At 37.1% G+C, this 20,874-nt stretch overlaps 3 protein-coding genes across 4 annotated transcripts; 2 read left to right on the top strand and 1 right to left on the bottom strand.

The window, feature by feature from the left end:
- The first annotated feature begins 170 nt into the window (after nt 1-170).
- On the top strand, nt 171-5,900 carry Bap55 (Brahma associated protein 55kD). Its single transcript, XM_076132340.1, has 8 exons — nt 171-485; nt 1,056-1,207; nt 1,725-1,951; nt 2,345-2,462; nt 2,964-3,095; nt 3,527-3,677; nt 4,350-4,550; nt 5,088-5,900. The coding sequence occupies exons 1-8, from the start codon at nt 284-286 to the stop codon at nt 5,189-5,191; spliced, it is 1,287 nt and encodes a 428-aa protein (XP_075988455.1). The 5' UTR covers nt 171-283; the 3' UTR covers nt 5,192-5,900.
- A 494-nt stretch (nt 5,901-6,394) lies between these two features.
- On the bottom strand, nt 6,395-20,451 carry LOC142984644 (uncharacterized). 2 transcript variants are annotated; one of them, XM_076132393.1, is made up of 7 exons: nt 20,310-20,451; nt 19,659-19,720; nt 18,900-19,188; nt 18,420-18,540; nt 17,304-17,469; nt 11,060-11,206; nt 6,395-10,230 (listed from the first exon to the last, which is right to left on the bottom strand). In XM_076132393.1, exons 2-7 carry the CDS (start codon nt 19,713-19,715, stop codon nt 10,033-10,035), a joined length of 978 nt encoding a protein of 325 aa, XP_075988508.1. In that variant the 5' UTR covers nt 19,716-19,720; nt 20,310-20,451; the 3' UTR covers nt 6,395-10,032. The 2 variants fall into 2 exon arrangements, with proteins under 2 accessions (XP_075988508.1, XP_075988509.1); XM_076132394.1 differs by having other exon boundaries at nt 19,659-19,715.
- DEF8 (differentially expressed in FDCP 8 homolog) lies at nt 13,390-15,314 on the top strand. Its single transcript, XM_076132270.1, has one exon. It carries the CDS (start codon nt 13,634-13,636, stop codon nt 14,957-14,959), a length of 1,326 nt encoding a protein of 441 aa, XP_075988385.1. The 5' UTR covers nt 13,390-13,633; the 3' UTR covers nt 14,960-15,314.
- Nucleotides 20,452-20,874: the final 423 nt, after the last annotated feature.

Genomic DNA, 20,874 nt, shown 5'->3' with positions numbered 1-20,874 from the left:
TTTACACGCTGAATAATGCTATCGCGTTCCAACTTATAACTTTTCATAGATTTGGGGTGTGGTGTGATCGCACTCACACTCCATAAAATAGTATATGGTTGTCTCATTCTATGAAAAAAAAAAATGCTTTAAATTGCAATAGGGCCAACACTAAACACTTATACCACAGATAAAAAAGTCTGCGAGTAGTTAGTTTACGGTCAACAAAATATAACGCGCCGAAATCGCTTATGTTGGGACAAATTAACTGAATAAACGTGTAAATTCATTTAGGATTACAACAATGAGTGGTCCTAACGGTATGTTGTACGGCGGCGACGAAATTGGTGCGCTAGTGTTTGATCCTGGTCATCATTCGTTGCGCGTTGGTTATGCCCAAGAAGATACTCCGAAAGCTGATATTCCTGCTGTAGTTGGCGTTGGACCTGCTACACACGTCCCGGAGCCCGAAGAGAAGGTTCCCGATGGAAATGTTACACAAAGCGGTAGGATTTTTGATAGAATTTGTGTCACTTAAGTGACGCTGCTTTTTGTTCTAATTTTACTTCACATTCGATCAAGAATGCCAATAGAATCATGTATTTATTTGATGTTTTCACCAAAACATCGTCTTCATTTGTTAAATGTATGGATAACCCTTCAGTATGGGTTGTTTCGTATTGTTTATTGACAAGCTTAGATGCTTGTAAACTCGTAATTTTAAGCTTGTGACAATCACACTAACAGCTTGCTTTATAACCGACTTATACTCTTTACTGGCTAGAAATCTTTTCTTGACTGCACATATCCATATCTTGGGGCACTCTTTGTTACTAACTTTATATATTTATACCTATGTCTTACACTGTAGTAGTGTACTGAAGTCTCAATAGTTGTTTTATACGGGTAAAATTCAGCCCAGTTGTGATTGTAATATAAATATTGCAATCTATGGATAACTTCCATCTAGTATCAAGGAAAACAAAAATGGTTCAGATACAGTACATTGGTTTCAGTAGGAAAAATAAACATCATCATAATCAGTAATAACTAAAATTAGTTTTTATAACCAACAGGAACAAAAGCGGGCAATGAACTGCGCCACTACATCGATGTCACAGAACTACACGTGCCTCGCACGGGCATGGAAGTGCACACCTACATGAAAGACGGACAAGTTGACAACTGGGACCTGTTTGAAAAGATGCTTGATTATTGTTATGCTAAGGTACTTAAATTGCTACTTCACCTCAAAGAAAACAAACACCTCTATTTGTCCCTATCTATGCTTAGAACTTTAGAAGTATGCAATGGATTTCAATGCGGTATTCTTGATGGTGAATCAAGAAAGAAAGTTTGTTCTTTAATATATATTTATTGAATTAGCTGGCCAAGATTCCATCCCCTGTTCTAGCAGCCTATGGGTGGATTTTTGAAATAAAAATTTTGTTATGTTTGATCAGCTATCTCTGTGCTAGATGTCATTAAAATCTGTTCAGATGTTAAGCTGTAAAAGTATTACAGTCAGACTTTCACATGTTTTATTGCAAACTACTTCTTGTTTCATATATGGAGTAAGTCTGTGAAATTCAGTTCTTTTTAAGAACAAACCTAATATCAGGTCATATTGATAAAACCCACGAAAATAACCAAGGAACTAGTCTTATTCCAATTTGAAATATTAAACGATTTTACTAGCACTATGTAAAATACTAAAAGTCATCAGTATATCATTCTACTTCCAGGTCATCCGATCACCTTCTGAACACCACCCAGCATTATTCACTGAAGCGGTGTGGACCACAAGACCGGCTAGAGAGAAGCTAGCTGAACTACTGTTTGAGAAGTACCAAGCACCTGCATTCTTCTTGGTCAAGAGTGCGGTGTTAGCTGCGTTTGCTAACGGCAAGTCTACTGCATTGGTGGTCGATGCTGGGGCCAGTCAGACGTCTGCTGTACCTGTTATAGATGGGTGAGCATACTTATCATATTATTTTTTGTTGAGTATGAGGCACTGTCTATATGTTAAGTTTAGGATTGTAACTACAGTTGCCAGATGGCTGGCAAATCTATAACTGTCCTGAAATTCTACATCTCATCCTGTTCTGAATCCTTTCATGTTCCAGAACCTTTATACGCCAAACATGCTGCACCTGTAAAATTCAAGAATAAAGAGGTTTTATAAGAATATCGCCAATTTTATAAAGACTAGCCCCCTAGGCGCAAGGCATTAACCAAGATGGATTTACTTTGGAAATTATCTAGCAAGAAATAGGCGTCTCTACCACTCTATGTCTACCCACTAACCACCCAGTCTTTTTTGATCTTTGTGCAAATGCACTTCTAATAAAATGTTTGTTGTTAGATATGCGCTGGTGAACGCCGCCGTCCGGTCCCCCGTGGGCGGTGATCACCTCGCCGCTCAAGCCAAACACATGCTTGCCAGCATGCACATACAGATGTTACCTCTATACAGTATACAGGTTAGTATATACAAACAATTTTACATTGCATGAGAGCCATGGGGTTGAACTGGCTCAATATTGGCACTTTTCGGTTCAGGTTAAAAGTATTGCCTGTTAGTCAGTAAGCCAAAGAGCTGATCAGTTTTGTATTTTTAAGGTTACATATTAATGTAGTCAAGGTTTAATGAGATTTTAATGATGAGTTTGCCATACATTTAATGTAAAAAAAAAAGTAAATGCTTTGAAAAAATGCTTATTAAAAAAAAATAATTATATCACAAAATCTTGGACTGACTGAATCATAGGTCAAAGACCTGTCTGGGTGTCCGGCTATACTACCGCAGAGGGAAAGGAGTTGGTGAAGGCTGCAGTGGCTCGAGTAGATTGCGATCAAGGCCCGAATTACTCTATTCCATAATCAAACAGATCCATAGGTAGACATCAAGAAGAGCCACCAACAATTGACATATTATTAATAATAATTCTTTGTGTTATAAATCTCCTTTCTCAATATTTCAGAGTAAAGAAGTGATAAGAGAGCGCGAGCGTGGTCGCTACACGTTGAAGACGTTACCTGCAGGTCTGACGCAGTCCTGGCAGCAGTACATGCTTAAAAGACAGTATGAAGACTTCTGTCATTGTGTTGCACAGGTAACATATACTTGGTGTAAAAATCTAATAGCTACATTCCTGTAATGTGAGGATATAAACATACAAATGCAAGATGTGGAACAACTACTTGTGGATGACATAAATTCTTCTTTGACGTGAGGATCGGAAACACAGACCATTAGTCGGAAGCACGTGACATGATAACTGTATACTGTACTGCCAAATCATATTGTTATAATATATGCGACAGATTTTTCCATAATAAGATATTTTTCGCGCGTTTTAAACAGAAAGTCTATGGACAAAATATGTCTATGTATACTGAACAAACATAAAAAATAATTTCTTGAACAAAGTTATAATCATTAGTAAGTAATAAATGATTTAAAGTATATGACAGTGGAAAAATAAAATAAGTTCTTAATGGAAATAGTGCCGTGAAATATAAAAGTATTATAATTTTGCTACAGGTATCAGAAAGTCCGTACGAGGAGCGTCAGGCTGCGTCAGTGCCTATGAGCCACTACGAGTTCCCCGGAGGATACCACCAGGACTTCGGCCCTGAGAGGTTTAAGCTCACCGAGTGCCTCTTCGAACAGACGCTGGGTGCACCACATTTAGGTATGTTATTTTACTACATGTTAACGTGAATAAGGGGTCAACATCTTCATAAGGAGGATTTGGTGTTGTATTAGACTAACTATTATTTCTATATTATCATTATTCGGTAAAGGAATGAGTCACCTGTTCATATAACCTACCTGAAAGTTTTATTTTACCAAACTTACTACAGAATTCTCTATTTTGGTGTTTAACTTTCTGTGTTTTGGCTATATCCAAAAATGTTTTTAGATACAAACATACATACAATCACGCCTTCTTCGCATAGGTGTAGGCAGAGGCCAGAGATTACAAATCTTAAAATACCAGAAAAAAAGTAAAATTCAATAGAATCATGTTGCTATTCATTTCCAGAATCATCTGTTAACTGCTTTTCCGTAAAGCAGATATTTTTTTTTTTTTTTTTTAAAAAGACAACTCCCGCACTAAGAATTGCTCTTGTGTCGCGGGGACTTTTACAAACATACAAACAACGGACACAAAGCACAACCAGACCCGAAACAATTATTTGTGGATCGCACAAATAATTGTCCCGTGTGGGAATCGAACCCACGACCTCCCGTTGCAGCGGTATCGGCGTGGCGACCTAAACCACTGCGCCACAGAGGCAGTCAATATATTGCGGAACTGTATGTTTTGTTTTTTAGTAATAAATTTTCCTCTCCCCCACAGTATGTGCAGCCGCAGCAGGCTGTGACGCGGACGCTCGACCAGCTCTGTGGGGCTCCGTGGTAGCATGTGGCGGGGTGGCGAGCACGCCGGGCTGGCTGGACCGCGTGGCCAAGGAGCTGGCGGCGCGGGCTCCGTCCTCGCACCGCCTCAAGAGCCACGCCGCACCCTCGCCCACCGAGCGACGGTTCGCCGCCTGGATAGGTATATATACCACTACATTTGTTAAATACAGCTAAATAAATTGACAAACGAATCCATATTAGACGCTTTAAGAACAACAACAGTAGTCGAAATTGTACACCTGTAAACGACAAAGCAGGGCATAACGCATGTTTGTGTACGCCCTGAATAAAATGTTTGTAACTGTAAACGCGTGGTACGTTGAGCCCTTGTCATGTGAACATGCTTTGGTGTATTACACGCTAAGTCACTATCAATTTATACATAAACGCAGGAAATAATTAAAACCAAAAATTTGAATAAAAATGCAGTTGATAAAATAACAAAAAAAGACGACCATATTCACACACACGTCTCCCTGAATATATTGCTCTATTACAGTTTTTAGATTATATTCAACCACAATACTTTTGTATGAAAATGTGCTTTACCATTATACCACCATAATACCATTACTTCTATTATTTTTATATAGAAACCACTTCAAACTCCACAAAAATCTTCACATTCAAGTCCCATTAAAGCAATAATTATAATTAAAAATGTTTTCTCTTCCAGGTGGTTCAATCTTAGCGTCAATAGGCTCGTTCCAGCAGATGTGGATTTCTTCGCAAGAGTACGACGAAGGCGGCAAGGGCCAACTGGAAAGGAAGTGCCCCTAGGATACTGATTAAAACAGTTAGGTGACGGGAATAGCGCGAAGACTATGTAAATGATTTTATTTGTTTCTCCAAGATATAATTTACTAGAGGCCGTGGAAGCCCTTCCCGTGTAAATCCCGAACCCTCGGGAACTCCGGGATAAAATGCAGCCTATGTGTTATTCTGGGTCTTCAGTTACCTATATACCAAATTTCATCGTAATCGGTTCCGTAGTATTTGCGTGAAAGAGTAACAAATATCCCTACGTCCTCACAAATTTTGAAATTTATAATTTTAGTACGATTGTCATGTGTTAAAAGTTTATATGAAATACACAGCTTATTTATCCACGTATAAATACAGTTGAAAAAACTCAAAACATTTACACTATTCCCGTCATATTAATAGGCAGTGAAATTGGTCAATTTTAAAAAGATTTTTTATGAAATATTTTTAGAGTCCTATTCCACTACATGAAAAAAACACCAATTTCCAATATTATACAGGAATTGGTTTTTGACATGTCAAGCATAGATTTTAAAGTTATTTTATTCTACTTCAGTCTTTACGCGTATTCGATATTGCCCTAACAATACCAATCTCTCTGCCTACCCTTGTAGTTATAAGTGATAGTGATATAATAAATTTTATATATCGTCGTGTGAATGATTATGTGTATGATAATTGATGTTTTTTTATTGACTGAGAATAAATAGATGTAAGTATGTAATAAATATGTTTTATTTTCTCTGTTACATCTCAAAAATGCTCAATTGGGTAGTTGACTGACTTAACGAAAAAATATTGAACTTGTACTCTAGGTTCATCCAAAAAGTTCACGCCGTGCAATTTTTTTCGTAAACAGTGTTGAAATTGCAATTATTGCGGACTGAAACTGAATTTTGAATCGTGAAAAAATTTGAGATTTCTCAGCAATTTTTACCCAAGCAGATTTTGTCTGCCTAAATCAGAATGAAATTGGCAATTCATTCAATTTAATCAGAGCATTTAATATGGGTGATTTAACTGTTTAATACATTATTAATGAAGTTTGTTATTTTTTGGTCAATCTCTAGTTTGCCCAATTTTTGGGCAAACATCGCCGCCATATCTGCCCACCTAGATAAATGTTCAAATCGTTGTACCAACGTTTTCGTGGCTTCATTAATGTAGTTCAATTTTATCAAAACTTAAATGGAAGAAAGAAATAGCAGCGTTGTTATTTATTTTATTTATTACATCTAAATATATTACAAGCATTTAATACATTTACACAGAGTTTACTTTCAAAAAATTACATTTTAAACACCCAGAAACAGTTAAACTAAATTATGTTTTCTCTCTTTCTCCCATAACGTACTTACCCTATGAAAGAACGAGACAAAACACAATATAGTTTATAATTTTTCAGGTGTTTAAATTTTATCTAACTTTTTATTGAAGTTGTTATTTAAATAATTTCTACAAAGCTAAATTTGAGTTTATTAAAACATAGTAGGCGCATTTTTCTTACACTACATAATACTACGGATTTTAATTAATCTATAACACATATAAGATTTTTAAATGCCTATAATATCGAAAATAATATAGAACTAGAAATTTAAGGGATCCTTATAACACTAGTAGCAATAAAATCAATATCAGAATTACGCATAAACCACTGCACCAACTTAAATACAGTTTTCACAGATGTTTTGAAATTGATACAGTAGTTTTAGTATATGCATTACAAACAAACATACAAAAAACCTAGAATTCTAGATGATCAGCCAAGTTAAGCAACTACGACGCGTTATTTTCATAGATGGGTGGCCGCTTAGGGTTAAGCTGAGCGTCTTAGTGCTTCGGAGGGTACGTACTACAACTAATCGGAATTATAACTTAATCTAAGATTAATACTCTTTTAAAATAGACAACAATACTTTTAAATAACACTGAAAAATATAATCTATCCTGAATAACAAGAATTTCCCACCAAATCAATAAATAAACTCCAGTAAAGGTTAGGCTTACTGTAGTTTAGTTGCTAGGTAACAACTGCTATCTTCAACAAATAGCAAGTATATCTAGGCAACTAATCTTTGGGCCTATCCCTTACTGACAGTAATAATAAGTTATTGAAAATGGTAAGTTGATAAATATGTAGATACCTAGGAAGAGGAACTTACTTTTGTTACAATCGGTCAATATATATATAGGTACTTATTTGACTTTTAAAACTTAATAATAGTGTATATATACAATATAACTTAATATACAGGTACAATGTGACTTAAAATAAATAAATAATATAAAAAACAGTTAAGCTATAGATATTATAAAATACAACACATACTTTTTTCCAATATTCTCAACATTTATTTTCATCCAAACCTTCATTTCATTCATTTTTAATTAATTAATATTTTAGGCCAATTTTGAGTAGATCTCCGTCCTATCGTACTAAAGTAATTTTAAATGCTCACAAGAACAAATTCTTGGGCCGCACATAAAAAAAAATGTTCTATTTTGGTTCACATAATATTAAATTACCATTTTTTTTAGTTCTGGTAATATTTGTTCCTTTTAAAAGAGGGCACAAGGTAGAATTAATACTAGTGCCCCCTATACACACTTATACTTTTATATTATTTGATAACTGTCTTTGGGGACAGCTAGCGCCCACCACAAAGTATTCAGCGCTCACAACTACTATTGGTAGCCACAATAAATCGTATTTTCAGTACTACTATTTACTTTTGTAATATTCTTCTGTCAACAGTGGTTAAGCTACAATATCGCTAGGTTCTCGAGCTCAGAAGGCACTCGGCCCCTAATCTACAAACCATTTTTGTAGTTTAGGTGAAGAGAGTGCTAGTATTATTGCACTAGGGCCCCAGACGACCTAGCTACTCCACTGTTTGCCAGTAATTCATTTCTCTCTGCAAAAAAAATGCAGTACTATTTGGCGAGAGACCAAGGCAACTCAAATTTATTACACGAACATACCAACTTTATTTTCTTCTTTTACCTTTCACCCATACATTTTCAGTTCCTAATAAGGACGCAAGCCCATTACCATCGTACAACTATACATACATAGATTACCCTTTTTTTATTAATTATATTTATTACAATTAGATAGTTAATGCAAACTTTTTATTACATTTGGCGTACGTTTCAGTATTTATAAGCAGAGATATAGAAGAAATATAGATTTAAAAGGATCGATTTCTTAAGTTAAGCAACGCTCGCCCAATATTCATTGAATTACAGAGTTCATCCGTGTTTCAGAAGTCACGTTAAAGTGGTTTCCGGGCTGTCACTTTCACAGATCTTTGACAGTCGTTAACAGTAGTCAGAAGCTTGAAAGTCTGACAACCAGTCTTACCGAAGGGTACCGTGTTATAACGCAGGTAACTGGGTTGTGGAGGTCAGATAGACAGTCGCTCCATGTAAAACACTCGTATTCAGTTGCATCCGGTGAGACTGGAAGCCGACTCCAACATAGTTAGGAGAAAGGCTAGGCTGGTGGCTAGTAGAAATCGAACTCATAAGAATCAGGAATAATAAAATTTTCTTGTTTTTCATACTTATAAATTCTGAAACGGTTCTTTACACAAATACCTATTAAAGATTAAAATTCGTACACATTTAGGCTCTAAGCTTAAAATAGTAATTTCAGCAGTTTTCGAGTTAAACCGACACAGAGAGTTTGAAGCATTTTAATACTGATTTTGATTAATCTATTAATTAAAAAAACGGATAAATGGATTTTTTTATTTAGTAGGACATTTATGGCGTATGGAGATTTAAGGCAAAGACCTACGATTTTCATTAAAAGCATAAATTTCTTTTAAAGTATGGATAAATATTGACCCCAAATACATACCCTTATTTGAACTTCAAAACCCTCACATGGGCAGCCTGGTGGACTCGAGCCCTAACCCTTATTACGTTAGTAGACCCTTGCCCAGTAGTGGGACAGTAATGAGTTTAATTTATTTATTTATTTGAGTTTATCTAGATCGAAGTTCCGCATTTTCAATATCCCTTATGAAACAATAAGTCTAGCATTGCCCTTGCGCCAAATAAATTTTATAAACCAATCATTTGTTCCGCTTCTCCCATCCCACGTAAAATATGGTCAGATTATCCATACTTCAAAAGAACTACTACCAAACTACCGCATCACCATTCTGTTTTCTACCCATTTGAGGACAATATAACCTCCACCCGTTTACGCCAGTCTCCCCTGCCCGGTGCCACTCGTATCCTGAAGCGCGATTTCCTGTTACTATCGACTATTGATCAGCCCGTAATATATATAAATTATAAAAACGTAGTCCCATGTAATAGTCCTATTGTCATCTACTGATCACGTTACTAAACTTCGGGCGACTATTGAGAAATGTTCTAATAGAAATGAGAAAATACTACTTTGCCTCACCCGGGAATGGAACTCGAGACTGTGTGTTTAGCTTACGCATATTATAATATACTACCATAGGCTACAAAGGTAGTCTATAAAAATTCAATCATTTGAAACGTCTCATGTCGTCACGACTATGTTTAATTTGAGTTCTGACGCAAATGTAATAACCAAAGTTGAATGCTTTTGAAGACATCTTTTATTCGGAAAAGGAAAAACCACGTCTCAATTTTTTTTAAATATGTATGACTAGTCATAACCCAACCCGCACTTAGCGTGATGGACTCAAGGCCTAACCCCTCTCTCGATTGGGAGTAGACCCTTGCCCAGAAGGGACAGTAATGGATTATAACAAAAAAGGCTAGTCAGAATTTCATTAACTCTTTGTTCTTCAATAGTATCAAGACTAGGAAACCGCGCTACAGATTTTCTAATAGTCCTTTACAATCTACTGTATAGCACAAGTAATAGGATGTGTAAGTAGATAGTTCAAGAGTACCGGTGTACCGGCGGCCACCTCGAGCTGAAGGTTGTGTTCCGCTTCAGAGACCGTCGCTTCAGTCGTCTCGTCGCTCGAGACCGACATCTTCGTGTCTAAGAGTAGGTCTGTCGATGTGTTGTCGCCGGGGACCGTGTCTATGAACACCTGGGAAAGAACAGAATTTATTACCTTTAGACAGCTCTGTAGCTCGATTCACTATCGACTACCGATAAGTGGCTTGTCATCGAGAAATCTAATATATAAAATTCACGCGTCACAGTTTTCGTTGCCATACTCCTCCGAAACGGCTTGACCGATTCTCATAAAATTTGTGAGCATATTGAGTAGGTCTGAAAATCGGCCAAAATCTATTTCTCATACCCCTAGTTACACTTTTTTTATATGGCAGAACAACGTCTGCCGGGTCAGCTAGTTTTATATGAAAATCTAATCAGCGCCTCTAACAGGTGTCTTAAGAACTATTTTGGCAGTACATTCCAAATGTCAAACTTTCGATACTCGACAGTACCGACTGTACAGCTATTGACTGGCTTGTACAACGATATAAAAACAATTTACGAAATTGTTCTATTGTCTCTTAAATTGAGATCGCCTTTGTGGCGCGGTTGGTAGAAACTATATGCGATAGCCGCGAGATGTCTCAGGTTCGTATCCTAAATGGAGTTTTTTTTTCTGGCTATAAATTCTTAATGTAGTAAATGTAGACTTCCGTGCCTCGAAAAGCATGTAAAGCCAGCGGTCATGCTCCTGACCTGGTTATATCGGTTATCCGTCCCACCTTACTATAAGAATGAGTATATCGAAAGTTAACTGTGTATTATGTACATACGCACTTAGACACCATACTCTCAGTTGACTGAATAGTGTTTTAAAAGGAAATATCTAGAGTCATACCAAACACTACTCAGATTGTTATACGCCATCAACCGTGTCATAGAGTCACCTGCACTTAGTGTTGGTATGGAAACCTCACCTCATCATCTTCGTCTTCCTCGGGCGGGGGTGGCGGCTGCACCGTCTCCTGGGCCTCCATCACTTGAGCGATGTACCGCGGCACGTAGCTGTCGTCTGAACTGTAGTCTTCCTCCTCATCGCTGTCGTCGCACTCGAAGTAGCGGCTCTGTACAAAGATATATCTAATATATAAAATTCTCGCGTCACAGTTTTCGTTACCGTACTCCTCCGAAACGGCTTGACCGATTCTCATGAAACTTTGTGAGCATATTGAGTACCTAGGTCTGAGAATCGGCCAACATCTGTTTTTCATGCCCCTAAGTGACACTTTTTTTTTATGGCAAAACAACGTTTGCCGGGTCAGCTAGTTGTAATTTAAATTTCATGTATACGCTGTAACAACTGAGTGCGTTTTTGGCGAAACTGGTACACGGTTCGAATCCGAGGCAATACACTTACGACTTTTCAAAGTTATGTGTGTATTAGAAATACTTATAATATGTTCTAACGGTGAAGGAAAACATTGTGATAAAACTTTTCAAATCCGAGAGTTTATTAACATAGGTCTTGAAGAAATGCAAAGTCCCCAAGCCGGACTTGACTCCAGGTATACCTACCCCTTCCTTCGATTGGAAAGAAAGACCCTAGCCCATCAGTGGGACATAATTACTAAAAATATAGATAATATCCGAAAGTAAGTTCAACAGAGCTTAGGTACCTAATCGCCATGTAAAAATCCCAAACTTCAAAGTAAATAAATTAACAAAAAACCCACCATATCGTAAACTAAAGATAATCACAAAAACACAAACTTTACCCAGACCCAAAACAACATGAGTCATACAATCAGACATTTAATTTCACCCGGGTATCGAACCCAACACGCGGCAACGGCGATAACCTTAACGCAGAATGCATGACCGACAGCCAGGCGACCTTTGATTAATGTAGAATGATAATTAAGTGAGGAGAACGTGTTTCTGCCATTTCTAATCTGATCTTTTGACATACATAATATTACAACAGTTATATCCGAAGGTGTAGAATAGGTGTATAGATGCACCCACGTTTCGCCATTAACAATATTAGTCTCATGTAATAGTAGGCGAGCCAATCGCTACTATTCAGAAATGTTCTGATATAAAACACCAATAGCCGGCACAAAAGTAGCAGGGCAAAGCGTCCGACCTGAAAATCGAAACCTGAGACCCTATGATCTCGCCAAAGAGGCATACATGAATAGTGCATACCTACTTACCTACATATTATAAAACAGAGTCCCTACGTAGCGTCGGTCTAGACGCGATAAACTCTAATTAACTAGGCATTGTTCAATCTTGAATAAATAAGTTACTATACTACAAAAGCAAATCTATTTAAAACGTTATTAACGCTCATTCAATCAGAGTAGGGAATACCAAAGTAAATAAAATTAACGGCTCAAAAATCTCCACTCCCTATCATCGAAAGTCTTTTATTACCATTTTTAACTGAAAATGGGGTAGTCCTACAATTAGGTTTTTGCACAGTTGGTACACGCTAAAGGTTATGTACCTAGTTTTTGAGCGAGAAATCCATAAAATTTGTGCTTAATCATGAAATCAAACTTTGAACTTACTACTCTTTACTACAGGTCTAAGTCACTCAAACTAATTAGATAAGTAGTTCTAGTACTACGTAATATCCAAACAAGGGTCTTCCTACTGCACGTGTTAATCGTAGGTCATTCTCATTAAATGTGGTCAATTAGGTTATTACAACGCATATAGCGGATGACCTCATTAGTAACCAAGTCATAGATTGTAGGTAACTTATGATAAACTCTGATTTGTTTAAAATTATTACCTATATTATGATTTATATGTAAAACTTTGTTGATTAACTGATTTTTATGTAAGTAAAAGTGTGTTTCAGTTTCTAATCAACATGATAGGGCTTTTGAAATCTATAGAAAATACCTAATTAAGCCATATGACGACAATAAATATCGTAATTTTGTAAGACAATGAAACGTAGGATTAACTTTGTATTTGACATCAACTAAACGTAGCCCTGTTGACAGAAGTACAAGAAATCAATCGTTAGGTTGGTACGCTTGCGCGGTAACGTCCCGCTACAAGGCGTAACCAAACTTTGAAGGGTCTTCACGCTTTAAACTTTGTGATTATTACTGATTGTTTGAAATTACAATAAGAAAACTGAATATTTTAAATAGATTGCTTTTTTAATGTAGTGATACATATTTATTATTCACAAAAACTGAGAATATTAAGAACGAAAGTAAACGTCTGTGCGATAATGTGTAACGGAACGTTCTATTCAGTAGCACCAACCTCGCAACATCGAATACGAGATAATTATTTCATCTGTCAAAAATGACGACACTATTTTTATTGTGAAAAAATAATTATAAATTCAATCATAATATTTACGAATCATTATTTGAGATGCTACGTAACGTCAGATAGCAGTGACGGACCAACGCCATAACGTGAAAAACAACAGTGTCATCGACAAACATACGTCTTACCATTGAAATGAAACAAACTGATACTTCCTTTGTTGTGTAAAAATAAATGCAAATTATTTGACCATGGCGGCAGCGATAGCTAATGACTCGCCTAAATATAAAAACAGTTTGATATGCTGCAGTCCCAGCGTGGAAATAACATCGAGAGCTTCATCTTCCTCTACTTCGGGTTGCGTTTCGGCAGACGAAAGTTACGACTCGAATTATATCCCGAAGTCGATTGCGAACAAGAAATTGAAGATACACAGCTCAGCGACGAAAGAGGAGATAGAGAAAGCGATAAATCAGTGTAAGGAACTCGTTTTAAGCAGCCCGCAGTGTTCAGACGAACGAAAATGGTTGGTGAGGTACTTGGTTGAACTGAGATTACGTTTAGAAGATATTAAGGACAATGACGGTCAGGTTAGAGTCCGTGTATCGATAAAAGGTCATCATTTCGAGCAGCAAATCAATCCTACAAACAGGAAACAGTACTGCGATCATTGTAGTGGTGTTATTTGGAGTATTGTACAGAGTTCTTACATATGCAATGACTGTGGCTACCTGTGTCATTATAAATGCGTGGATCATATATGTAGAGTGTGTGCTCATGTTGTTATGACAGAGAAAGGCAGTTTCGAAATGAGTATATGTCCTGAGAGAGGTCTTGCAGCTCAAGATTATAAGTGTGCTGAGTGTCAAACTGCTTTAACCTTCAAAGACACATGGAATGAACCTCGGTTATGTGATTACACTGGCCTTTACTTCTGTGCTACATGTCATTGGAATGATTTATCTGCGATCCCAGCAAGAGTAGTCCACAATTGGGACTGGGAGAAGCGATATGTGTCACGTTTAGCCTTCCAAATGCTGAATTTATCATGGTCGAGGCCCTACATAGATATAGAGAGCATAAATTCAAGATTATTCAGTTTCATTGCTGAGTTAGAATGGGTTCATAAGATGAGGAGAGACTTGGAATGGATGCGGAGATACTTGTGCGCTTGCACTGAAGGTACAAACTTACTGTCACCTTTATTCGTACAGCTTGGAGACGTTAACAAGAAATACAGTATGGCTCATCTACAAGCCATTAATGATGGTTCTCTCGAGACCCAACTGACAGAATTGACAGAAGTTTGTCGTTCACATATAACAAACTGCGCATTATGTTCCGGTAAAGGATATCTCTGTGAAGTGTGTGGGAATAACGAGATTCTATATCCATTTGACAGTGGAGCGTTGATGTGCGATAAGTGCAATTCAATGTACCACAGAGGTTGTTGGCTACGTAAGGGAGAGAAATGTCTTAAGTGCCTGCGTTTGGAGGAACGGAAGAAAACAACTGACGTTGTAGAGACTGACTCTACGGATACATTAGAGTACGATATTGACAAATTTGTGGATTGATTTTGTTTTTTACGGTTAAGTTTTAAACATTAGGCTGGTTGTACATGTTGTTTACAGCATAGCTGTCTTTCTAGCCTTTATTAGTCTTTTGCTAAGGCTTCTTTTAATCTTGCGACAAAATCGCAACTGTGCAACCAGCCTAATGTGTTCAGATTTTACGATAAGGCTTTAATGTATGTTTAACGAAGCAAAGAAGCTTTAATATTGAATAATTTGTGTTATAGCTATGTTGCGACTACGCGCCGACTTTTATGTCGTATGTATAAGACTAACCTAACGCCAGTTCAAGACATGTAAAATCTATTATTATATATTATTAAAAATCCAATAAAAATCGAAATTACATTATATTAAATTGAAGTTTTTTTCTACATACATCGAAATCTTCTACAATCATCATAATTCAGGGAATTAACACAAAACTCCACGTATAACATACCTAAACCTTCCTCATTTATCAATGTGTCGCTCTGTGAAAACCTCATCAAAATCAGTTGAGCAGTTTTTGAGCTATCACAAACAGTCATACGGACTCAGAGAGGCATTTTACTCATTGATAAAAATACCTATTCATATACTTTATCATTTTACGATTTACGATAAGAAATAGGAAAAATCTATTTTTATCTGAACCTTACTTATGTACTGTAACAAAAGTATTAATAACTTTTAACCATGATGTAAGCAAGAAGGAAATGTAAATAAATTTATTACATGACCTTTGAGTAAATAGATGATCTAATTATGTAGTATTACATCATTATATGCATCAGTATATTCTTACAATAATAGGCGATATTTGCCATAGTAATAGTCATTCATATACATGATCTTTATTACCAACTAGCTTTTGCCAGAGACTTCGTCCACGTGGTTTGTGGCTTAGGACAGAATAGTCATACAAACTTTTTATCTCCTTAGGGGTAGACTTGATCAAAATCCTGTCTTAGCGGATGCCTACGTCATAACATCTAACGATCTGTGGGAGAAGCAACCGTTGGCGCGGTCTTTGCATAGATGGTTGACCATAGTGTTATTTGAACAGAGGGTCTCCATGCTTCGAAGGGTACGTAAAAAGTCGGTTCCGGCTGTTGTCAATTAATATAACAGTTGTTAAGCCATGTCAAAGGCCTTTCGGGCGGCGTGAACAACTTTGAAACTAGGTTGCCATATGATTGGTAGTAGTACCTACAAGTAAAACAACTATGACACGAAATCCGACCGAAATTAATCAGACAAAAAGTATTATTATCATCATAATATTTCGCGATTCGTCATATTTATCACGCATGACATTGATGACCTAAGTTCTAGGTCAGTGGCCGAATTAATTCGATATCTCTCTCGTACGATACTCGAAATACCTGTGACTAATTCGTTTTATCTTAAAACTGGCTTTTGCCCGCGATTTCGTCCGCGTAGTTTGTGTCAGGACAGAATTTTTATACAAACTTTCATCCGTTATTTTATCCTCTTGGGAGTAGAATTGATCAAAATCCTTTCTTAACGGATGCCTACGTTATAACATCTACCTGCATGGCAAATTTCAGTCCGCTCCGTCCAGTGGTTTGGCTGTGCGTTGATAGATCAGTATGTCAGTCAGTCGGGTTTGAATTACCTATATTACCGCATTTAGATTTACATATTTTTAGATAAGCATCGCGTCACTATTAATAACGCAGTCGGAATATTCGGTTCATTATTTTTATTTGCGTCAATTTTATTTTTCCTGTAGTAGGTACGTTTATCGACCGTATTTCCTTCAGATAAAGCTAGTTTTATTAGTCCCCAACCCGCAATTGGCCGGATGGTGGACTCAAGGCTTAACCCCTTCCCTCGTATTATTATGATCGGCTATACTCGACAAATCAGAAACTGTTCACAACGCTTTCGTCGGCAAATGTCGACTACAACATAGTGTCGGGAGCACGTTCCGATTTGTCGAGTATAGCCGACCGTGGCGGTCAAATTAAAGACCGTTTTCAATAACCTTACCGAACTAGCACTAAATATTAACTGGAAACAGGTCTTTAAAAAACCCTTTTTTCTACGTCGGATGAATATATGGAAAATCTTTACTATGGATTTTTTTTTTCGTCAGGAAAATGCATTACTGCATGTCCCGCTCCAGGGAGGTAGCGGGGGTCTGTCGGCCTCTCCCGCCGGCAAGGCGTTCCGGCTATTAAATTTGGGCATACCGACTAAAAACCTGACGGTGTTCCTTCAACAGTCACTATAAAGTAGCCAGGACGCGGTACCTCCAATTGGATAATCCTATAGATAGCAGTAGCTACTAAAGATAAGCTATCGACAACGGTCGTTAAACTACAGTAACATCACTCACCTGACAATCGAGACACCTGCAAGACTCTCTATAAGTGCACCCACCGAGCGCGTTGTCGATGTGGTGCAGGTACTGTATATCGTCTGTGTCTAACTTGCGCTTGCGTCGCGCCAGGGACATCAGGAACGTGAATAATGGCGCTTTTGTGCACTTCTTTTGTGGTGGACTGTGAAAAAAAAGGGATTATTTAGAAAAGTCACTATTTACATGTAGGAGAATCCAGGTGGAAGCAGACGGGACATACAAACAGACGGGAAAAAACTGTAACGTCAATCTGGGTAACTTTGAATCATTTGGGTAACATAGACAGTGGGAATATGAACTAGTTTCGATTATTTTTTCATATGAAACCATCACAATTGGTAAAAGTTTGCAAAACTAAAATAAACTTTTATCAATTGTGTTGCTTTTATTTAAAGTTACCCAGATTGACTGTATCCATTATAGATTTCTTTGTATCAGTAGTGCGATTCTCAAAAGCCAATAGTAAATATAAATCGACACTTCAAAATATGTCCTGCGAATATCGTTGCTACAGCCCCCGTTAAAGGCGCTGATCATATTTTAATACAAATTTCGCGATAGCTAGCCGGTTGTCGAAAGTCGATAGTGGTAGAGAATCGCTGGGACAGTCATGGGTGAAATTTATATTCTTTAAGACCCTTCGGAACTCAGGTTACTAAGAGTTAATCTTAATAGCTTATGTAAAATTTCAAAATTCCGTAGTAACTATACTACCTACTCCTATAATGAGTGGTTTTTGTGTACGTTTTTTTTCGATGCGGATAAATATAAGCTATACTTACTAAGTATTTAACATCGTCTTCGAGTGAATGGTAAAATTACTATATTTTAAACATTTTTTATCATTATTTTTACTATAAAAATGATAATAAATTTAGATTTTGATCCAACCTCAATCATTCTACACCAGCTAAAGAAACTAACTATAGCCATGAAACACCATATGCAGTGACTCAGCAGACTCCATACCATATGGTTGAACTTTGTGTCCGTTATTTGTATGTTTGTAAAAGTCCCCGCGACACAAGAGCAATCCTTAGTGCGGGAGTTGTCTTTTAAAAGAAGATAAAGAAAAAGAATTAGAATAGGTACCTGTCGTTAACAGAGTTAAGAAGTGCCGGCTTCATGTCGTCTCTGTCACATAGTGCCGTCTCGCTCGTACGACGACGAAGTCTTTTAGTTGCCCCTTCTGGCTTCTCTCGCTCCGTGGTCACTGTAACAAGGAGGAAGAGATTATGAATGACTTCTTTGATAAGTCAGTCTAGCCCTTCTTTCAACTATGCTGGAGTCGGTTCCCAGTCTTACCGGATACAGCTGGATACCAGTATTTTATACGAAGCGACTGTCTATCTGACCTCCACAACCCAGGTACCTGGGTTATAACATGATACCCCTCAGTAAGAAGGATATAACGCTATGAGTAGCAAACACCGGCTGAGCACAATTATTACGGTTTAGCCGGTTTCTGAGGCGCTAAATGTTAGCGACATTTAGGTCAAACTACCATATTTATATCAGCTTAAACGCTATTAAATCGAAAATACCAAATAAAAAGCATATAAAACTACTCACGAGTGACTTCCGTCTGATCACAATACCCCCAGCGTTCATTATCCACCTCGAGCTTCTGTTCCCTCGGCCACAACTCCTGAACAGACGTCATAGAAGCGTTCTGATCCCTCGGCCAAAGCTCCTGAACAGACGTCACGGAGGCCTGGTCTCGCGGCCAAAGTTCTTGGACCGAGGTGACAGACGCCTGATCCCGCGGCCAAAGTTCTTGAACTGAGGGATTCTGGTATATGGTTTCGGTTGATGTGTTGCCGTTTTCCACGTCGAAGTGGGTTTCTGGCTGGTTTAGGACCTGTGAAAGAAAATGGGATTTTTAATGGCGTAAAATTGCAGTTTTTGAGGCTCATGTCAAAGAGGCTGAACGTTTTTCAGGACGCAATAGTTCATGAGGGTTCGATACCAACTTGAAGTTAATATTTGTAGGAACCAATAGCGTTTGTTTTCGTATCTGATTTTTGTGCGTTATGCTGCAAAGACTTAAATCAATGCGATTTAGGATTAATAATTGATTTAACGAATTGTTTGTTGTTACCGAAAGGACCTGGCAGATTTAATCAGTTAAATAGTTTTTCTTTAAATCACGGATTTATTGAGCGGAGAGCAAATACCATAAGCAAGAATCGAATCTATGTTCCCTACATTGACATAAAATTCTGTCGCTCAGGCTACCGGAATTGTACCTATAGTTTAGCAACAGTTCGCTTGAAGGATATTTTCTTAGTATCATTATCAGTTTTGTTTGATTATAGCTTAATAATTTACCTGGTAGTGCGCTCGTGTTCCAAGAAAGAATACTGCACCGGAACCACCGGTGGCCATCTTATCTGAAAAGAAATAGAAAAAAGTTTTGCATTGTGCTTTTTGTTTTTTTATTATTTATCTGGCTGCATATTTAATTGGACATATTATTAAGTCTAGTGTTCTATAATAAAAGAAAGGCCGAATAGTATTTGTACAGGAAGGTATGATAGTTACACAGGTATTTTATGTCCAAAATGCCTCTACTACCCTATTTTCTTTTATTTTGCTATCGGAAGTGATGCTATTAAAATAGCGTTCTTTCTAATTAAATTATTTTGATCTATTTATTTTTTTATTTTTTAGACCTTTTCAAACTACTTTTATTGGATACTGTCCTAAACTATTACCATATAGGTACAAGGAAATAGATGCAGTTGATAAGATTGTAGTTGTATTATGCAGCCGGACCAACAAGGAAGGAATTAAAGATTAAGCTATCTGCCCCTATTCCAGATAAATAAAGGTTTAAAAGATGCAAATACTTTTTACTAGTTCTAAACAATGGATGTTTCAATTTCAATGCAAAACTATTGGCTTTAATTTAATAAAAAACTGCAATCTTGACTACAAAACCATTGCGAATATTTTTTTGTTACACTCGCGTCAAATTACCTTCAACACAACTCCTTTTTTCCACAACTCCCCCGGGCACGTGTTAAAATATATTCTACACGTTTTTAACAATAAAACACGTTTTAAATTAATAATAAATCATTTTGTAATAATTGTTGTCGCGTTGAACAATTTGACAAAGTAAAAATTGACGTTGTTATGACTTGCGCAGTGGAGTCCGAGGTCCTTGCCCCCTGGGGGCGCGGCTGGCTCGGGTAGTATCTATTCAGCCTAGACGATACGAAATAGAGACAAAATGCAATTTCTTTGATGCAAAAAAATTGGAAATGCTTTGCGTAACATACATTTTAGCGTATCATTTTTTGTTATTGTTTAAGCTCTGCATTTTGCTGTCTGTAAATTTACAAATCTAGAATTTCCCGCCAAAAATATTCGTCAAGATTTTTTTTATTCCTTTCTTTTTTTTTCACCCAAACGTATTGCTATAATTACTTTTTCTATAAAATTCGTGTTGAAAACTAAAATGATTTGAAAATATACTTCGGTTATAGGTATTTTAGACTTACGCACAAAAAAGAAGAATAGTAGTAACCGCAGGTAGGTA

The sequence above is a fragment of the Anticarsia gemmatalis genome, chromosome 27, assembly GCF_050436995.1.
Source record: "Anticarsia gemmatalis isolate Benzon Research Colony breed Stoneville strain chromosome 27, ilAntGemm2 primary, whole genome shotgun sequence".
Classification (NCBI taxonomy): Eukaryota; Metazoa; Arthropoda; class Insecta; order Lepidoptera; family Erebidae; genus Anticarsia; species Anticarsia gemmatalis.
This window is presented reverse-complemented; position numbering and strand designations above follow the sequence as displayed.